This window comes from Polistes canadensis, unplaced genomic scaffold (assembly GCF_001313835.1).
Source record: "Polistes canadensis isolate GaletaPanama2010 unplaced genomic scaffold, ASM131383v1 scaffold_16, whole genome shotgun sequence".
NCBI classification, from domain to species: Eukaryota; Metazoa; Arthropoda; class Insecta; order Hymenoptera; family Vespidae; genus Polistes; species Polistes canadensis.
The window spans coordinates 847113-870038 of NW_014569563.1; the positions used below are offsets into that span (position 1 = coordinate 847113).

A 22926-nucleotide genomic window follows, 5' to 3' on the forward strand; every position below is an offset into this window, starting at 1 on the left:
GATCTTCTTATGGTACTCTAACAATAAGGCAAAACCCGATATGCTATAGTAGGATTGAAATTATACAATGATAATCATTAGGAAGAGGAGGAGGAGAAGGAGGAGGGGGTTAGGATAATATTCGTGATCGAGAACGTGTTGAGATAGCTTACTGAACAAGAACAGGTTTCGTCAGTACCTAAAATGGTTACGTCAGCGAGTAAGGAAGGAGGTCTGCTGGCTAAACCAGTTCGATCGGAGATGCAATTCAGTAGCCACAAAGCACCGTTTATCGGATATGCTACTACCGTCTACTATAACCAACCATACCTAGGTAGAGAGAGCTGTGAACGGCAACAATGTGTAAAAGCAAGAGGAGATGGAGGAGAAGGAGGGGAGGGAGTGGGTAGGTGCTTCGATGGGTGGTGCTTTAGGGTACACGAATTGGAATTGTATGGGGGTGGGGGTGTGTGGTGGTGACCGTCGTCTATACGATGCCTCGTTTCCTCTGTCACAAATGGTCCAGGGGCTTTGTGTTGCGAGGAAAATGTAGTTTGTTTTGCCTTCCGGTGCACGACGAAAAATAATCAAACGCAACGCGGATTTATCTTTGACGTTTTAAATTTCATTCTTCCATCCCAACTCCCCTCCCCCGTCTGCTCGTCCCGTATCGCAGGATAAAGTGATTTTTTGTTTTTCTTTTATCGCTAAAAATTGCACCGGACATATCGTCGTTTCGTCGATTATCGAAAGCGATTGTTAATAATTTTTTGTTTTTTTTTTTCTTTTCTTATCGATTACTACAGTTACGCATAAATTTAACGATCGAGAGAACACGCAATTTTGATCAAAGTTTTATTTAATCATTGACAAATTGTTACTTGTATAAGTGAATGAAATTCAATTAAATGAAAGAATAAAAAATAATTATATAATTGTTAAAATATAATAATTATTTTCTTTTCTAAGAGATGGGAAAGAGTTATTTCCGTGGAATAATATTATATATATATACGTGTATGGAAAGATTTTATAAAAGTTCCAAGTTGAATATACAATGATATAAAACGGAAAGGGCTAAACAACTTTGCCCTCTTTCTATCTCTTTCTCTCTGTCTCTCTTGCTAAAAGAGAGAAGTTTCGAGAAACTGTGAGATATATATTTTGGAAAGAACAACTTTAAAGAGGAAGAAGACAGAGGGATAAAGAGAGAAAGAGGGAAAGGGAAAGAAGAGAATAAAATCAACGGTAGGTTTTGACGAAAGAAAGAAAGAAAGGAAGAAGAAGGAGAAGAAGGGGTCCGTGCTTTCACAATTTGCAATGTAAAGTGACCATCTCTCAAAAAGCGTACGTCGGAAACACCGAGAATTGGAAAATAAGTCGGTGAGGAGGATACTGCTGCTGTTGCTGCTGCTGCTGCCTTCTTCTTCTTCCTCTTCTTCTTCTTCTTCTTGCCAGTAGGTGGAAAATCAAACAACCCGGTTCCCTTCTTTCTTTCTTTCTTTCTTTCTTTCCATCGTAAGAACGAAAGTAACGAAGAAAGATCCGTTCCGTTGTCAAACAAATCGTCGTCCAGCTTGGGGAAATGATATCTCTTTCTCGTCGAAAGTGCAGTCGATTTCGTAATGGTGCATCAAAGAAACTCTAACGAGCTTTATTTTCGCCGAGATCAAAGAATATTTTTTGTACATTTTACTGAAACGATACTGCACGTTGTTACAGGTAATACGAAATTTCAAACCGATATATATTTGAAAAAGAAAAAAACGGGCACAATGGGGGCACGTTGTTATAATAGAAATATGATATTGTATTTTAAAACAAAAACAAAAATAACAAATATACTTTTTTAATTTAAGAATGTTTTTTTTTTTTTTAAAATATATAAACGCAAATCTATTTACTTTATATGTCATCTGGAGTGTTAATTTTGTATCGATGAGCTATCATATTTTCTCAAATAAAATCGAAATGTATCTCTCTTGCACATATATGATATTAAATGTTTCACGATATAAATATTATTTCATTTTAATTTTCCAATATATATATACATATATATATATATATGTGTTCGTATAAAATCGTACGAATTATAAATATAGAAATATGTACTGATTAATTAATCATGGCTAACGCATATGCGTGCGTATAGATAGAAACGAAATGAAACATGACTGATTAAGCGTACAACAATCGAATGCAAAATTCGTTCGTGAGAATATCGTTATTCCCTTATTATTCTCAACGAGAATAATACTCATATTTTATTTTATATAAATTCGTGTTCGATAACGTTATCGTATTATCTTCAAAAATTTATACTAAATTTTATGTTTCAGGTCGCCTGGTTGAGAGTCGATACACAAACTATCCTGACTATAGCTAATCATGTGATAACGAAAAATGATAGAATCAAAGTGACGCACAGCGAGCACAAGATGTGGAATTTACATATACGTGATGTCAACCCAAGCGACCAGGGATATTACATGTGTCAAATAAATACAGAACCTATGAAAAGTCAAACTGGTTTTTTGGAAGTTGTAGGTTGGTTCACCGTATTCGTGTAATTAATAAATTTTACTTTTCTCTCTTTCTCTCTCTCTCTCTCTCTCTCTCTCTCTCGTATTTTTGCCAATCGTCAAACGTTTAAATGAAGTTGATCGTTATAAATGAAAATATGAAATATCGATGAAACGTTACAAATACATCGCCTAAAAGATCGCGCGTTCAGGAATTAAAAAGAAAAAAAAGAAAAAAGAAAGCTATTAACCTATGACGTAAAGTTGTAATCTCACTGACATGATACTAGATATCCAATATCAAGTAGTCCCTCTCTCGGGAAATAGGAAGAGTGGAAGAAGAACGTGTTATTACGCGAGTATGACGTTTCGTCGATGTAACATTTGCGACAATACATATATATATACAATATATATATATATACACGAATTGTATTTTATGTTCGATTATTTATTTCTTCTTATTTTATTTTATGTTTATTTTTTTATTTTAAAAAGAACGAAGAGTTCAAGATAGATAAGTATATATATATGTTGGCAGATAAAACGTTCTAAAACCACAAAGGACTCGTTAAAAGTTTCTTCTTGAGCAAAAATGCGTCCAGTCCTCTTTTAATAATTTCGTATTAAAAAGTTTTTGAAATTATACGAGTATGTTACTTTTCTCTTTCTCTCTTTCTTTTTCTCTTCCATTCTAACTATTTTGAGATTAGGGTTTTTCAACTAAAATTCCCCCTTTTACAGTTCCTCCAGACATTCTTGACAATTCGACGAGTACAGATATGGTCGTTAAAGAAGGTAGTAACGTAACATTGCGGTGTGCAGCAAGGGGATCACCACAACCAAACATCACTTGGAAACGTGAGAACGGCGAACTTATACCTTTCGGGGATGGCCAAGGAGGTAAGTAAGACAAGGAACTTTTCCTAATGTCACAATTTATATTCTCCGAAAGAAACGACGAAAAGAGACAAGTAAAGAAAGTCTATGTGTATGTGTGTGTGTGTGAGAGAGAGAGAGAGAGGGAGAGAGTGAGACGAACAAAGCTAAAGGAAGATAAGGAAAAGAATATTTTTACACTTATCGTATAATAATACCACGAATTTCACGTTTTACTCGTAATTCTGCGAATACGACAATTTCGTTCGAAATTCAATTTTAATTACGATACCCCCGATGGTTGCATAAATTTCTTTCGAAATTCCGATTCCCCTTGCATTTACGATTTTGCGCGATAATAATGATAACAATGAAAATACTAGCGTTGAATAATAATCGACGATAAATAGGAATCGGATGAATAAAAAAAAATAAAGTAAACCAGGTATGATACGAAAATGACTAAATAAAATGGTCGGAAAATGATACGTTTCAAATTACTCTCGGAAAAATAATCCCGCCATGCACGCAATGATATCCGCGTTTGGAAAATATAAGAGTATAGGAAAATAAACGAAAAATTAATGTAAAAAAGAAAACATACAAAAATATCTAACAAATAGCAAAAATTTAGAAAGAAGATTTCATTATTTGTGTTTAATCGTTCATATCATATTTATTTCGATCTTATACACGACGATACTAGCCTCTGTGTTATATATATCTTTCATATTTTCATGTTATTAAATGAAAATTAATTAAGTTAAACATTAATTATTTATATATATATATATTTTATATAAACTCGTTCGGGGTAGTTACTTTTTTTTGTGTCTTTTTCTTTTTGCTAAAGGAAAGGACGATTCGTTAGAATCTAATCGTCTGTTCCATTTATCACTAAGGATTCCTGTGTCCGTGGTGGTGGTGGTGGTGGTAGTGTGGTGGTGGTCCTTTGGTCTTACGCGAAACTTCATTTAGAATTTTATCCGGGCTTATCCGCTTACAGTAGATACACTCGAATGCAGACATTTTCCAAGGTAAGACACGACGGCAATTCATCATCCGTTCGTCTTGCAAGGCATTTACTTGCACCAAGAGAACTAACTGGCCCATTCTCCTATATATACATATATATTGTTATATTTATTTTGGACGTTGGTAATGCATCAAACAATTCTACCCTATTAACAATTTATTTTATAATAATAAATACACCGACTAATTAAATTATATAATATATAAGCTGCTACTTTAGGGTTTTATATTTTATTTCGTTTACGGTTACATTCCTGTTGGTTTTTCTAATGGTATAGTCCATCATCTTACGATAAGTAAATATTTATTTTTCTTTTTCGGACTCAAGATGTCGTACTGTTCGTGTTCACGTTCACGAGGCTACTATCGACGATAACTTTTTACGATAACGTCTTACCTATATCATTAGACCTGCATTCTAACGTTCGGTCACTTTATCTATGAAGTATATTTAATATATGTACGTATTTACATACGTATACGTTTTATAAAAGGGTACATAGTATATCTATGTAATATATAAGAATAGATATCGTGAATTGAGTGCTCTCTTGAATTTTTTTTTCACAACCCTTTTTATCATTCTTCTCCTTCGAAGGATCACGATCACTTCTACCTAACATTTATTTTTAAAATACGTAAATCATTTCAATTTTATCTTGACACAGATCAAAAGTAAACGTATTTTGCGAAGTTTTTACTTTTGTCGTTAGGAATTGTTTATTACTAATATATCCTATACTGTTTCGACATTTTTCATTTATTTGTTTTTACGCAAAAATTATCTTATCAATTGTATCAACGATTATAAAACATCCTGTATATATATATATATACGTAATTTCAATATCGATCAATGCATTTTACAAACTATTAAAAAAAACAATTTCCAAATAATTACCAATAATAATCTTTTGAACCTTCTTGTTTTCCAAAATTTGGTACAACAACATTTGTAGAATCGAAACCAACCGAACCAATTAAAAACGAACAAATGAACAAAATGATTAAAATATTCGTAAAAAGTTACGAAAATTATAGCGTAGGATATTTTTTTTGTCTTTTTTTTTTTTTTTTTTATCTGTGTGTGTGTTCTCGTCCAAGAGAGAGTTCAGAAGTAAATTGCTTTGACCATTCAGCTCCTCCGCTAGCAATGCCACTGGCATAGCCATCGTATCTCCTCTCTCTCTTTCTCTCTCTCTCTCTCTCTCTTTCTCTCTCTCTCTCTCTCTCTTTCTCTCTCTATTTCGTTACTAGTGTTTCATCTCTTTTACCTTCACGCCTCCTCTCTTTTCATTCCACCCCATACACCCCATGTCACGGACATACTCGACCTAGCTGACGTGTGTGTGAATAAAATCCCGGGCAAACCACCGAACCTATTTGCTGGAAACTGTCCACAAATACGAATGGGAAATAAAGTTTCATCACCGTGTGTGAGCACGCAGTTTTAAAACCTTTGTGCTTCGATTGAGAGAGAGAGAGAGAGAAAGAGAGAGAGAGAGAGAGAGAGAGAGAGAGAGAGAGAGAGAGAGTACAGGGGATACTTGCATTCATGCCAATACTTTACCGAGTACGGTATGAAATTTCACGATTTTTTCAAAATGTATTCTCTGCACATTGGGTTGTTGCTTTACGCGCGGATATATTTAATTGTAAGACAAGTTTACACTCGTGCTATTATTATTTTTTATTTTTGATGTTAATTCAAATAAGCCAAGTGGAATATTCTTGTGATCAAATATATATAATAGAAAAAAATGGATTGCTTAATGAAAACATAAGTAAATATGCAAGGCTATAAAAATCTTACAACGCATTTTGAAAAACGCATGACAAGATAAATATAAAATATTATATATTATATTAAAAATAGAGGAGAAAGAAGAGAGAGAGAGAGAAACGACGTAATTATGTTCCTTTCTTTTGTTTTTAGTTATCTAAAATACAGGGGCGAAAAAAAATATTCGGCAATATTAATGTATATACAAATATTGGAAATAAAACTCTCAGGGATACATTTTCGAATTCTACAATAGGATCCATATTTTTAATTAAAATAAGACAAATGGGAGGAATGGGATAAACGGAATGATTACTCTTCGATCTCCATAAAATCGTTGCGTAATTTTTCGATTTTTACATTGTCCTATATAGACAGATAATACTCATATACATATATATATAGTTTTACATGATAGACCCTATTTCCGCTATTCAATACTATTCCTATTTTCAACAAAAATATTCGAATTGAATGTGTAGCATTTAGTTTAGTCGTTCTCTGGCAAGGAATGGCCGAGTGTTTCATGTTTAATCGAAATCCATATTTTTAATTAAAATAAAACGAGGGAGAAGTAAAAACCGAATGATAAAACGGAAAGTCGATTCGTATAAATTCGTCGATAAAATCTGATCCGGAAGAAGAGGACAAATTGGAGATGAAAGAGAAGAACATACCTATAGTTTATCGTGCGAAAGTTCTACACGGTATGCGTTTATGATGTAGAAGGGTCGGGGGCTGGGGAGGGGAGAGAGAGGAAGGGGGATTTGCAATTAAACAAAGAGCTTGAAACCCGTAACGTCGTTGAGACCAGCTTTGGCACGTTGATATTTTTTTATTTCTATTTCTCTTTCTCTCTCTCTCTCTCTCTCTCCCTTTCTGTTTCTATTTCATTTTATATATATAGTGTATATCTATCTCTTTCTTTCAAGCAGGTGACTAAAGGGAGTCGAGTCAACGGCGCAACCATTTCAATAACATAAATTGCCTCGTGCGGAGATTAAACATCCTCGTGGTGGTACTGGCCAAACTTCGTACTCGGGACGAAAATTCGAACCGGTGAACACTACCGCGGCAACCAACCGCCTTTTAGTTTCCCTCGCGTCCCGAGATTTACGTGCAACGCGTGGCCCGTGCTTCTCCTCTCTGTCTGCGGTTCCCATGCTCTCTTCTTCTTCTTCTTCATCATTTTCTTTTACCTCTGATAACCCACGCAACTACTCTTTACCATTATATACCACCACCACCACCACCACCACCACCACCACCACTATCTTCTCTTTCTCTTCATCGTAATCGTCGTCGTTGTCTTTTTATCGTCGCAATCGTCGTTAAATGTATTTTAAGAATTTTTATTTTTATTTATTTTTTTGTCCCACTGGGACCCCTGTATGTACGCAAATTCCTCTAACATGGAATTCTTTTGATAATTACGAAAGCTCTTGCAAGATTTGCCGCTTTTGCAACTTACCTCGATTCTATATAGAAGGATACCTCTAATTCGCTGAATATATTATTACTTCTTACACGAGATCCGTCCCCGTAGGCGTCCAATGGTGGTTAGCGGACCCAGCTGGGCGTGGTGTAGCGTGGGCATGAAGAGTGGGGATGCAGGAATATTCCCTAATTACCTGAAGTGTGCATTTCGTTAATGCGCATACGCCAAGATTCTTAGATTGCTTCTTATTGTACAGAACTAGACCTGTTGTGGCTAACGTTGAAACGAAATATTCTCTTATACTGAATTTTTCCGCAATATTTTTGTTCGAACTAATTTTCCATTTCTTCTTTGATCTATAAATTAAAAATAATTAAGAAAAAAAAAATTTCGTTATTTTAATCTTGGAACATTTTTTCTATTTGATCTACTTTTGATTTGATGCAGTTGATTAGCTCGTCTCTTTGTTTTTGTTTTAAAAGAGATCGAAATAGTTCCGTTAGTCAGAAATAAAATGTCTACATTTAATGAAAAATTGACGTACGATCGATCGAACGTTGATTGAGGCAAAGGCTGATTAGCTGATGGAGAAAGAACGATCGTTAATTGAGACGTGTTCATGCGTTAACGTACTACGAGGGAAAGATAATTCGTAGTGGTAGTGGTGGTGGTGGTGGTGGTTGTGCTTTAGCTTTGTTCTCTCGTGAAAGAAGATAACCGAGCCCGACTAAAATGAAAAAATGAACGAATAAAAGATAAAAGATTATAAAGAGGAAAAACGAGAAAAAGGGGAGAGAAATAAAATCACAACGGAGATGAAACAAAAAGAACAAAATAAATAAAGGTCTAGTAAATTGTTATATTATAAATGATATTTACAATATAAATTATACGATGTTGTTTAAGCAAAAATGAAATTTTTCTACCCATATCGTTCTCAGATTATTATTTAAATAAGGTTCGCTAGAGTAATGGTCTGAATAGAAAAGAAATATTAAAGAGATTCGTGCGATTTTATATTATCTCATTAAATACGTGATCCAAAGTGATACTACTAGTTATTTATTTCATATCGTTACTCTGTTATCGATATTATAATCTTTTTATTTAAAATAAAATCCTTTGTCATGTTTTTATAAATTGTAATCAATAATCAACACGATGAATAACATACATCGCTAATGTATCTTTCGCTATTAAGTATTATCCATTGTGTTCGTTGCGAACGTATTTCACGAAACAAACATAATTGATTCAGTAGTAATGGAATAACATATAGTTAGACTTACAGTCGCAAGACATTCGACTTAAGCAAGAAGTAGCCGACAAGTGTTTCGCGTACGCGAATGGAAATGGTTTTGTCCCAAGGAAGTATCCGAGATATCCGATGTTTACGGAGATTAGAGCAATCGGCAAAACCTTTAGGTTGTTCTTAGCAGTGAATTAGTATCGGTGCTTCAGAAGTACAAAGCATTCTCGGTTTGGCCGTTATTAATTTTGGATCTGCCATCGGATTGTTTTTACTCGGGCAAACGAATTTGTTTGTTTGTTTGTTTATTTGTTTGTTAATGTTATTAGAGAACAATATTCGATTTTTGATGATCTATTATTTTACTTTATAGAAAATTATTTTCTATTTCCGTTGAATATATGTTGTTAAAAAAATATATCGGGTTGTTTTTCTTTTTTTTTTTACCATCTTGTATATATATCTATATATAATAAAAATAATGATATATTGAATTCGACATATTTTGTTGCAGTTAGTAGCGTCGAAGGATCGATCTTCAACATCGTGAGAGTGAACCGATTACAGATGGGAGCGTACCTTTGTATCGCCTCAAACAGTGTTCCACCTACCGTCAGCAAGAGAATTATGCTCATAGTACACTGTGAGTATATTTAATGAGGAAACTTTAGCCTCGATGAGGAAGCTTTATTTTTATCGTATAGCTCATTAACTATTCTAAAATAGTGGTCATCAACGTATGTTTCCTAACTCTGTAACATAATTATTACTCTTACTAATGATTCCTTATATCCTAATTTTCAAATATTTATGAAACGATAAAATAAAATATTTGACTATAATAAAAATGATATAAAATCTGCTTATGTTCTTTTAACGTTTGTATACTAGGAGGGTCCATCAATTCTTTATATCATTGATATTTTTATTTTTTTTTTCTTATTTTTACTAACGATCAACGAATTTCTTTACGAGCAAATGAAAGTAACGCAAATATTAAAAAAAAAAAAGAAAAAGTAATCTTTTAAAAAAATACTATAACTTTCGAATATATCCAATAGTTATTTATAAAGGTGGAGCTTAAAATTTGATCCAAATACAAAAATTTAAAAAGATAAAACAAAATATATCCTGTGAATGTATGTACTACCATTAACCCATCGAAAGATTTGCGAAATCACATAGCACAGTCTTTGAAAGGACATCGTTCGCATGTGATCTCCAACGATAGGAATGGGTTAGTTGATACGTTTGTCAATTGAGCACTTAAGCGTTTCTGCCTAGCACGAGTAAAATGTTTTGCAAATTCGTTCGTACTCTTTTTCAAAACTCTCTCTCTCTCTCTCTCTCTTTTTCAAATGTAACGACTTGTTCGAAAGTGCTTGAAATAACGTCGACATTTTGTAGAAAAATACTTCAATATTAATTACTTTGCTGGTGAATAGTATTTCACGATTTTTATCAAATAAATAAAAAAGAAAAAGAAAAAAAAAAGATAAGCTGTATGCATTCTGAAAAAAAGGTAGCAGGACGATATAATATTTTAGAACGAGGTTTGATTATATTAACAACAAAAAACCGTTTTATCTCTTACAGCTCGATTGCTAAACTTCTTGAAATTCAAATTAAATTTCAATACGTTTAGATGATGGGAGAGGGATTATTTGAATTCAAAGAACGTTCAAGAGTACTATTGTGAGTAACTAGATACGTCGAAAACGCGACTCGAGCTACTACTTGGGGTACGATGCTGCTTCAATCGATATTATCATCGCGAGAATCCGTCTCTGCTTTGACATTAAATCCGCAACAGCAGTCATACCTCTTTCCGTCCAAATAACACGTTTATTCCTTCTCTATTGCGAACGTTCAAAAGTACAGCGAAGTTGCTTGTACAAATTGCAACCTACGATAGATCTCTCTATCTCTCTCTCTCTCTTTCTTCTATTTCTTTTTCTTTTTTTTAGTTCAAATTGCCGAAGGGTAATTCAAACTTGTTTCGCTTGTTTGGCTTTTGGCTTCGACTTTTAGAAGCCAAGAGGGGGAAAAGGGAGAAGAGGAAAGTACACGACGGAAGTGAAATTTTCCCGGAACTCTTCTAACGAACTACGAACGATACACGTAAGAGAGAGAGAGAGAGAGAGAGAGAGAGAGAGAGAGAGAGAGAGAGAGAGAGAAAGATATCGTAAAAAATTGTCTAAAATATAAACCCCCCTCCCAAATTCAATTGAAAATAAATATATAATAAACTTATGACGAGATTATTATTTATTCCATTTAGTCACACGAAAAGTATCAATTTTATTTTACATGTCTCTCTGTATCTCGCGCGCCGCGTATCAGTATACCGTAAAATAGAAATAGTTGTATTCGTTTTATTTATATCAATAGTTCGTATACATTTCGTATTGATACCTTTCGTTCCTTTGACAGTTTCTCCGATGATCTGGATTCAGAATCAATTGGTGGGAGTGCAAGAGGGACAACAAATGACGTTGGAGTGTCATTCTGAAGCTTTCCCGAAATCAATCAACTATTGGACTAGAGGAAATAATCAGATTATACCAAATGGTAATATAATATAAATAATTACTTACATATATATATATCATAGTGATGTTTAATAAATGTCGTTCACGTTTACGATACTCGTCTATTAATGAAACCTGTTGTTTTACCTAATAATTTTGTCTCCGAATTTATTCTCGATATTCTATTTGATGGAGAAAAAAAGTAAATTAATAGATAGTTATAGGTATTAGTCGTAAAGTAATGAGTGACACGCTACATTGCATAATTGTTAGAAATTACTTACGTACTTACGATATGTGTAAAAATAAATTGAAAAGAAAAGGAGATAACATTTTCTCATGTTTTTTTTTGTTTCAACATAATTTCGCATGAATAATACAATTGGTACGTGAATGGTATTTGATAGAAGCAGTTAATAAATATAATATACGTATTTAATATTTATAATGCATACAATAGGTTTGCTTCATTAATTATTGATTTCTTTGGAACGATTGGAAGAGCATGACAACGTACGTAAATGCAAATATGCATGATTATATGGAATAATTAGAAGAGACGCGTGTTTATGAATGAGAACTCATGCAGTAACTAACTAGAATAATGTATCTTCGAAGCCATTAATGTGCGGCTGACTACTTTCGGTCGCGAATGCAGGTGCAATAAGAACATGAGATCTACGTTTCAGTTTGCTAATTGTGCAGCTAATTAGTTTAATTTCAAGCCGCCCGCATTTGGGGCGTGTTTTTCTCCCAAAAGATCGATGACTCCTATGGATTATACGCGTTGAACTCTTCGTTATCTTTAAATATATTTTTGTGATCCTAACTTAAATTTAATTATTTTCTTTTCTAATTTTATTCACACGAGATTATATCACACGTTCGGAAAATAATTATTAATATTTTATTTAAAAGAGAAACGCGCGCGAAAAACATTAATTCATCCGTATATGTTATAAATACTTCGTATTTCATCTTGTATTTGTTAAAACTACATTTTAAAATGCACGAACGTCACGAACTACTTTGCTCTCGTACGAAATTAATTGCATCTACTTTACGTAAAAACCGTGCAACTTTCTCATTTTTTAACACAATACGAGATGTAACGTAAATTCTCTCATTTGTTTTAACGCTAAATTCTGTCATACATCTTCCCCCACCCTTCGTTTTTTTCTATTTAGTATTGATTTTAATAATAGTAATGCAACAATATTATACGCAAGAGAACAATTTGACGTTGAATTAAATTAATTTCTCTATTAATTTTATATCATTTATTCGCGACAGTAAAATGAAAAAAACAAAAGAGCTTATGGAAAAAAACTAACTAAATTTGTCTAGGATGACTTTATCGTACGAAACTAAATGGCAAAGTGCACTCGGTGGCAGATGCGCGAATATCAGCCTTGGATTCATTCTTCCAGTTACCAAGCTCACTTAATCATCTATATATACACACACACAAACATAGATAAGATGCAACATCTTTTGTTATTTCGTTGTAAATCTAAAATCATAGTATCTTCAAAAATTTTCTTTTCTCTGCCAATAATTTACAAAATTTCATAAATCTTACATTTACAGTTGTTCTTTCTTCTTTGTGGAAGACCACGTGTCAATATAATTATTGATACGATATATCTATAAATAATATATTCCAACACTTGTAAAATGCTTGCGAATAATTCTACGAATATAATTATTTTACTTTATTATTACAAATGATTAATTATAATATATAATTACAAAACAGGTGTGTTATCATAGATTATTTCAAATGAAATACTTTAAAATTATATCCAAATCATCGATTATCGATGTAATTATCACGTACCTTATTGTTATAAATTGTTTATTTAACAACCTATTCTCTTTCTCTACCCGTTAGAATTGACTATCTCGTTAGGTTTCGTCTATCCTTTAAACATTACCAGTTTTGACAATGAATTGTTTTTAACGTTACACGTTAACCCACGTGTAGTAAAGCAACGCAGGAACAACAATCAACGATATATACCTTTTGTTCAGAGTAATAATCGGGAAAAGCGTGTCCCCTGCCCCTTCCTTTTTCTACCACCCCCCTTTTCCCCTTCATACATTCCTATGTCGAGCGACGAATTATCCAGAGAAGCATTCGCGCGTCAACCGCACCGTGTTTCTCCACCATTGCAATATTACCATCCTAACCCCTCCCCCTCTCCGTTACCCACCTACCCGCCTACCCTCCTACCGACATGTTTTACGATCTAAATGTTCCCCGCGAATGCTTGCTCGTATTTCTGTAATGTGTATTCAGTGCGCGTGAAACCGCACGAGACGATATCAAAACTCATAGGTGCGACTTACAAATGTGTTTACTATCCCTCTACGCAATGAAACGATGAATTTACGTTCGACTTATCGCTACACGCTCGATGAGACACGATTACGCGAAACGTTGGTTGGTGCATACATGAATGTGCCATATGTATATGTATTTATATCTTCTCTTACGTGTGTAAATTATAATGTGTGTTGTATGTGTTGTTTCCTACGAGGTTTAAAATTTTTTTTCTCTACCTCAGCCCCCTCTCTCGTTGGATGAAATCGATCGAATTAATTCGAATCGAAAATCATGAATGGAAAGTCGGTTGATTTTGAAGAATTTTTGTTGTTGTTTTTCGTGTTTTTTTGTTTTATTTTCCATATTCATTCATTTGGAATATTGTTTTATCGGTGGATACGTACTGTGTCGTTTATATTGAAAAAAAAAGTGGAAAATTTCATTAACGAGAGATATTTATTTTATGTTGAAAAAAAAAAATATGAATACTAGTTATTTATTATTTTTGTGGTATTTGTTAGTTAATGCGTGTACGTGACAAATATAAAGCGCAAAAAACGAAAAGAAAAACATAATTTTATCGATGAAATTTTGATATCCACGTTTTTCGGTTGGCCCAGATGGAATATGAAAAAAAAATAAAAAAAAATAAAAAAGGGAAAGAAAAAAAAATTATTGGTCGGAAAACACAGGATTAAATGTTTATATCGATCGGATGTATTCGTTGAACAGTGTAATTTAATTAGTCCCCCTTTTTTGCGTACGAACACAAAAGATATTCATAGCCACGAATTTCGTTATAAAACGATGAATATTTCGGTACAATTATGCAGAAGAACGACGCTAATAACAATTCTAGTCCAGTGAACATGAAAAAAAGTTTTACGGGCAACTGATTGTAATTAATTTTCAATAGGAAACTTTTTTGCTAGATAAGAAAGTAACTTTAATTGAAGAGAATTTAAATATTTTGTTCGAATATTAATTTCTGAATACACAAATATAATACAAATATGAATTGCTATTTTCAACAAAACAAAAAAAACAAAGAATTCCGATAATTGCGTAGTCCCGTAGTATCATTTCCCTTTTTGTATTAAAATGCATTAAAATAAATTCATTTAAAATGTATTGATTTATTCTTTCCGAATCAACATTATATGAAAAGTAACACGGGCTATTATGCAACGAGTTGCAACTCTTATCATTAACGTTCAATAATTTATTTCATAACGGCTAATTGGAAAATTAAATTGATAACAATTAAAATCCTTATGTAACAACGACATAAATAAGAAACTGTAGTTGTTGGTAAATTATATAATAAAAATTAATTTTAATAATATTTAAAATGGAAATTGAAAGAATAAACTCATTGAGATCACACAGATAGAAAATTAAACGAGATAATAGATAATAGTTTGATTCGACACAACTTATCTGAGTTTACTATTTTATTTCATCGATACCAATGAAAATGTAATACGTATGAATGCTTAAAAGAATTCATTATTCGTTCATCGTAGAACGAAATTCGACAAAATTGTTTTACCGGAAAACAAGGAATCTTTGATTCCGATCGTAGTACTACCAAAACGAGACGCGATAAAACGCGACTAAACCTTGTCGGAAGATAGAAATTTAAACGAGCTAGATCTTCCTGAATACCCCGTCGGTACATAAAGATGGCGTGTTCGAAAGTACTTATCGTTACCGATGTTTCAACTAACCCTTGCTTGGCATGCTTATCACCAAATTCTTTAACTTTTCTATTACTTTAATAATATTCATATTCTCGTTCATCCTATTCTTGAAGAAATATCCTATCTCATTGTAGCATCGATTGAATGTTCTTTTTTTAAAAAAACAAATAATATACAATTTTTTAATTAGAAATGAATAATAACAATTATTAACCCTTTAATCCCGTTAACGTGATTATTTCGATAATCATTGTATAGACACAAAAAAAAAACAAATTAACATGAAAAATAAAGGTAATAATATATATGATCAAAGATAACGAAGAATTATTTCTTTTTTTTTTTGTTTTTATCGTTCACTCAACGGATAAAATCTTAAGGCTGGTTGATTCATGCTCACATATGTCGTTAGACACGCCAACGACGTGCGAAGATAGGAGTAACACGAACATCTTTGTTCTCATCCTCATCCTCATCCTCGTCCTCGTCGACGGTCCCAGGGACTTTTGGTTAAAAGCAGTTTTATCCCTGAAAACCCATTCGACATCTCTCTCGGTGGTAATGCTTGGGACCGTAGTTCAACGTCGTTAAACTTTTTCATCTACTTTTCAAACTGGAAGCCAGGGTAAAGTTTTTCTTACGCTTTCGAGGGTCGACTGGAGCCACTACAAAAATGCATTCTCTTTCTTTTTCCTTCTTTATTTTCCTTCTCTATCTATTCTCACCTCTTTCTTTCAATCTTTCTCTCTTTCTCTCTCTCCTCTCATTTTCCTTCGATTTTACTCTTTCTTTTTTATTCCCTTTTACAAACACGTACGTGTACACGTATACGTACACATACTCGTATACATTCTCTTCCTCTTTCTCTTTCTCATTCTCATTTCTCTTTTCCTTTTTTCTCTTTTCTTTTTCTTTTACACTATCTCTCAAGCTTTCTTTCTTCCTTCTTCTCTTTCCTACTCATTCGCGAGTACGAAAGTTTTCTTCCAACTGCGAAAATACTTCCTTCACCACTTTAATGCACATCATTACACCTATAGATTTCATTCTGTTTCCAATTCCTCTGGCCGTTCGCCCTCCACGAATTGCTAATCAAAACTTACTTCACTCCTTTCCCATTCTTTTTTCTCTTATCTCTTTTAGGAAACTATGCCATACCATACCACTTCTCATTGGTATATCTTAGACAAAAAGAACAAATTCTTTCGAGCGATACGATATATAAGGCTGCGTACGAAAAACATATGAACAATTATGAATTGCAATGAACGCAATATTCCAGGATCATTTAAAACGCAACCTAACTTTTCGGTATTACGTTTGTCGAGTTCAAATTTAACGATTATAAGCATGACGTTAGTCACGAAATTCTATAGAATTTTGTGGTTGCATTTTAAAGTTTTGCCGGTGCATAGAAGTAACGAGTGAATAGCGTGATCTGTGATCATGACTGTTGGTAATGTGAATGCGTTTCTTTTTGTTTTTTTTTTCTTTTTTTTTTCGGAAAGATTGAGGGCGCATAATGTCCCTACCGAAGGAAAATACGATTCTCCGTAGGGTGATAATTCTTCGTTTGAAGGTAACATTCGTTTCTTAGGCGAAAAAAAAAAAAGAAAAATAATGGTCGACCACCGCAAAGCCCTGACTGTAGTTTAAATAATAATACACTTCCTCGTATTTCCTATAACTAGATCATTAAAGTATATTACATTAATGCATTGAAATTCGTTCGCATATAAGCAATATAATTTTATTGAAATTGGCCAGAGTAATTGAAATTCATCTATTTGCTATTATACATACAATACACTATTAATTATCGTTTTATTGCATGTTATATATAATATATTTGATATAGGTGAAAGTTTCTTCGTATTTTTTGTGATAGATTGTTATACTTTGGGATGATTAACGGTTTGAAAATATTTATCGAAAAAAATATATAAACTCAAATGTAAAATCAAATTTGTCCGTAATATTTGTAATTCCATTGTTTGTCGTTATTTATAAAATGTATTAATAAAGGATTATTAAATGATTCGAACAATTATAAAATAAAAACAAATTTCACATTTGTCTTATTATTTTTTTTTCATATTAGGATCACATCTATCTTAGATTATATTTAATGAATAATTTATTTAAATTATTATATCTCTCGAAATATAGATACACCCTTTTCTTTATTTCCTTTGGATATAAAACAAATATCATAATTTCGTACGTACGTATCCCGATATTATTTAAAGTGAAAAGATAAGGGAAGAAAAATTGCTAGGATTCTTTAAACGTAGACATCGAAGTTGAGAAAAAGGGGTGTGCGCTCGATTGTCCATCGAAGCATAATGTCAAATTTTACGTTCGATCGAGCGCAGGACACACGAAAATAATACCCAGGGCTTTTCGAACGTGTGGGCGGCGGCGGAAGGGCGCGAGAAACGATATCGACGAATCCATTTTCCGTTTGGCGTTTTTATATTTTATACGATTCCCATGATTTATAGGTAACCCATCGTAAACTTGAAAAGTTCCGTTATCGTGCGAACAAGCAGAAACGACACGATGTACCACCAACCAACACGTAGGTGTAGGTTGGTGGTACATCGTTATATATATATCTTTATTCTATTTTTATTCTTTTTTTTCTAGGAGAGAAGTACGAGGCAACCTTCTCGGACAATGGTTACAAAGTGCACATGAAGCTTACGATACGTTCTGTTACCATGTCAGATTACGGCACTTACAAATGCATATCGAAAAATTCTTTAGGCGAAACGGATGGCAGTATATCGCTTTACCGTAAGTAATCATATTTAATGGAAAGAATCTTTCCAAATTCATTTATTATCATAGTTCGAATTGAACGTCATATAATAGTGTGTGTGTGTGTGTGTGTGTGTGTGTGTGTGTGTGTGTGTGTGTGTGTGTGTGTGTAGTAACCTCTTATCTTTGATATCCTTTGATGAAAAATGATTTATCACTTATGTATGTTCTATATATCAATGAAATTCAATCTAATGAAAAGGACTTTATACGAATCAACAAAAAGATATCTTCTACATGTTTTATATTTTAACTTATTGAATATATACTATCTGTTTGTTTTACTGGATACGTCAATATATATACAGAATATAGAGGAAAAAGAAAGTTAATTAAACGTATCCTCACGTTCGATACCATCCTTCTACGTTTTTTTAATTGAAAATAATATAACCGATAGCTTTCACGTTTTCAGGAAAAAGGCAATTTTTTAAGTCAACCAAATATTGTTTAGGATTTGAAAAATTTTAAATAATATAATTTTAAAATGGAGCTAATTCAATGAATGAATAAAATAGCTTATAATTATTATTAGAAGAGGAAATTGTAATGCTAATCTTCTATTCGTCATCGTGAAGCTAAACAAATGCATTATTATTATCGTATAACAATATTCCCGTTTATTCAATTAATTAAGTAAAATTATTATATATATATATTAATATTCTCTAATTAATCTAACGTTCTTTATTGATACAATTCTTTCTAACTGATGATCTATATAAAATAATTGATATTCTTCCACGTTCGCATTTGTCACGAATTTTTGACGATTTTTGAAAAAGTATCTACACGTTATCGTAGCGAGTAAGCCGTCGTCATCTATTCTCGTATCTTTTTCTTTCACGATGGGCATTTAATTCACGTGTGTGTTATCAGAAATCGTTAGTCGCGCGAAGAAGAATGTAAGCGTGGGATGAAAAATTAAGCGTTCGATCGCGCAGCCCTTTCCTACCCTTTCCTTTCCTACCCCTTCCCTTCCCTTCTCCCTTTCCGTTCTCTAAAGCTGTAAGATAAAGGGCCACGAGCTCTTTCGAAGACAGCGAGTAAGATATATCGATGGGCTAAAGTCACGGTGAAATGTAGCAATCCCACTGGAAAAGCAACGCGCGAATGCAACGGGATCCCTTTCGATAATCGAAATTCTCACGATCTCCTCTAGGAGAGTCTAACGATTTAAAATGTCTCGATTACATATATAAATCTAATCTTTCTTCTACCTGCACAACACATAGAAAATCTAGCTATATTGCCTTGGAAATAGATTAACATTTATCTCCGTTAAGTTTCTATTTTTTCTTTTTTTTTTTTTTTTCTATTTCAGTCTAATTAAATGTAAACTTCTTCGCATCGGTTTACATTCGTTGTGCATACGAATATATATATATTTCACTTTCCTAAGCGGGAATTAATTTAAACTGTCACCGAGTTAGACGAATATTTTCTCTTAATTCTATATATAATATTGATAATGAATTAATTAAAATATGTATTATAGATCGTACGAAAAAGATCTTTAGAAAATTATATTTTTTACATCGGATGATAAATGACAGAAATGAAAAAAAATACAAATATAATTGATGGCGTGATCTTGACAAAAAAATAGTAAAAACAACAACAACAAAAAAAAGAAAAAGAATTTTTAAAGTAACATTATCTAATTTTAATCACTTAACGCATCGACAAATAATTCAATTCGTCCAATCGATCAACAACACAACCAATCTCTCTCTCTCTCGTAAAATCTATATACACAAGCACGTAATTACTTCCGAATTCGTTTCTAATCTTACAGGACCGAAAATCAAAGGGAAATTGCCATGGGGTAGTATCGGAGCTTTATATCGAAGCTTTGCTTAGGATCGAAAAAGTAGAGTTTCATGGGAAGTATAGCGAATCACATCGATAACTGTGAGAACTGTCGGTGTAGTTTTTCAGAAAGAAAGAGAAAGAGAGAAAGAGATAGGAAAACCCGACCAGATCCAGATCGATCTGTAATCGTGGCTTTTCTCTGCTTCGTTCACGGATTGAGAACTTCTTAGCTTTGTGACGTCTATCCAACTCAAAGAGAGAAGAGAGAAAGAGAGAGAGAGAGAGAGAAAAGGTGCTTGAATTCTACGGGAATCCGCAAAGAACGCTCTCAAAAGAAATCCGATTGAGTTTTATAGACGACTTAACGAGAGATCATCATTTTAAAGTTTTATTTCGTGCTGTTATTATAGGGGTACAGGAGAAAAATATATTATATCTCTTATCTCGCGTTATTGAATTAAATTATTAAATATATATTTATATACGAAGAAGAGTGTCTTTTATTATTAACTAAATCAAATCACTTAAAATGTTTCCTTAGTTTGACAAAACATTTAAGTGATTTTATTTTGTTGAGAGATATCTTGTATAAAATAAATCGGTGCTTAATGTTTTAAATTTATTCTTTATCTATTTATTATGAAATATAGTACGTTTATGTACAGTAGTTATTCGATTATTTTCCTTTTTATGAAGGAACAAAATAAATATTTGTATCGACTTTTCAATCTTTCTGGAAAAACCGTATAAAACTTGATATCCTCGATTGTTTTCACTTTCTATCGAATCACTCGAAAATAATATTACTACATTTTCTTATTTTCTTCGGATGCTTCGCGTTTTTTATCGAGATGCTTTAATATAATGCACATGAAAATGTAGACGTATAGTTCTCATTAATAATATCGAACTTGTTCCGTTTTTGACCTACTTTACTTTACTTTTTGTTTCAATTCGAATACGTTTGTACGAAATATAAGAAAATTCGTTAAATAAAAATCAAATCGACTAGAAATATCTTATTCTCTTTATATGTATGCAATTCTTTTTCTTTGATCTTGTAAATAAAAACATTCGAAGGAATAATTTTGCTTTCTCATTGAGTATCAATAAAATACTATCGATATCAAATACTATTGAATAAATAAAGAAATAAAAACTGCATTAGCAAACATAAAAGATTTTTTAAAAGACAAATAAAAAAAATTATTTATTTGATAATACGATCACAGAATAAAACCATATTTATTAATTTAAAGAGTTATTTTATATCGATATGAAGATTTTTACGATTTAATTGATTACTCTATAGGGTGATTGACAATAAACTGCAGATGCAGCTGACGTGGTTTATATATTTTATCGGTCGATGTTTATTTGTAAACACGAGAATATTGGCTAAAGCTTCACGTTTGTTTACAACAAGTTAAAATAATATAGAAAAGATACCTATAGGATCCAAGTCTTAATTACGATTTTTTCATACATACAAAATCAAGTATGTGCATACGATTAATTTATAATTGTAATATAACGAAATATTTATAATTGTTAGCATTGCCGGGGGAGGTTTGGAACCTTCGCATTGCCTGATCCGCAAACTTTTCTTTGCCATTTTACGAACCTTTGCAAATTGATTTATTATGCGAAAAGGTACTCTACGTGTAGCCAAATTGTGCACTTTAATTTAATATAAAAGTCATTATAATCCATTTGCTAAAAGTATAAAAAATATTTATCAAAACTTTTCAAAGAAATTGCAAAGATGCAGGTTGCATATGGCTGTGTGTGTCTGTGCCCGAGAATGTATTCTTTTCCACGTTGTTTTAATAGTAATTTGATATTCTATAGAATATCAAAGTATTATGTTTGATGCCTAGGAAAAACTGGAAGAATTTTTCAATTTCCGTCTTCGTCTGAAGGCTCTTTGCATTCATTCGAGAAATTGCACTCATTTCGAGAAATTACTAGCAATGACTGATTTTCGGCTTTGACGGTAACATATATATATATATATATACGTTTTACAGATATTCCAACTACCACGACGCAAGCTAAGACCACGACCACGACCACTACAACGACACCAATGCCCACGATAGATAAAGGTATATAAAACGACAATAATTTTTAATAAAAGATAAAATTATATATAAATGATTAATACAATTATGTATTATTTTCAGTCGAAACTATGCAAAGGACTCGACAAAAGATGGTACCGAGTTTAGAACCGAACTCTAATGAAATAACAGACGCATCTTTGTCCACTGCGATTAGAAATGAGAGTAGGTATTTAAATTGTTTAAAATAAAGATATTCCAATGAAATTTATACACAGTCACTGTGACAATAAAATAAAATAATTTGTCTAACTATGCCAATGTATATTAGTTACTATGATTTCGTCTTATTTGTTTTTTTTCATTTATTCCATACATGACGTTGAATTATCCATACATAAGAATTAAAAACGAACATTCTTCGGGGCTCGTACATTTTATTTTCACGAACAAATTTCCGAGAGAAATTAAAATCAATCAACCGACGTTTTAAGCGGTACGAGAATGTTTTATACTTTTTTTTTTTTTGTTATTTAACTAATAAAGAAACCAATCTACGGACCGTAGAATTTACTTATCGATATTAATTACAGATAGAGTTATTGAGTAAAAATCGAACGTGTGAAATGAGTTATGCATAGCTTATAATAAATTTAAAAAGCTACTTTGACCTTTTTCAAATATCGATACTCCATCCCACTTGTAAAAATATCTAAATTCATTCATCGTATCGTTTTACATATCGATTATTGGACACATATTAAGAATTAAAAA

The 22926-nt window shown here is 32.4% G+C and overlaps 1 protein-coding gene across 2 annotated transcripts in view; it reads left to right on the top strand.

Moving 5' to 3' along the window:
* The window catches only part of LOC106793641 (neurotrimin-like), a 126537-nt gene that overhangs the window by 99676 nt on the left and 3935 nt on the right, over positions 1 to 22926 (top strand). For both annotated transcript variants that reach the window (XM_014760759.1, XM_014760757.1), the window contains 7 exons: positions 2322 to 2529; positions 3249 to 3407; positions 9403 to 9531; positions 11322 to 11459; positions 18101 to 18250; positions 22120 to 22197; positions 22276 to 22377. In XM_014760759.1, coding sequence (XP_014616245.1) covers positions 2322 to 2529; positions 3249 to 3407; positions 9403 to 9531; positions 11322 to 11459; positions 18101 to 18250; positions 22120 to 22197; positions 22276 to 22377 — 964 coding nt within the window. The remainder of the gene's footprint in view (positions 1 to 2321; positions 2530 to 3248; positions 3408 to 9402; positions 9532 to 11321; positions 11460 to 18100; positions 18251 to 22119; positions 22198 to 22275; positions 22378 to 22926) is intronic.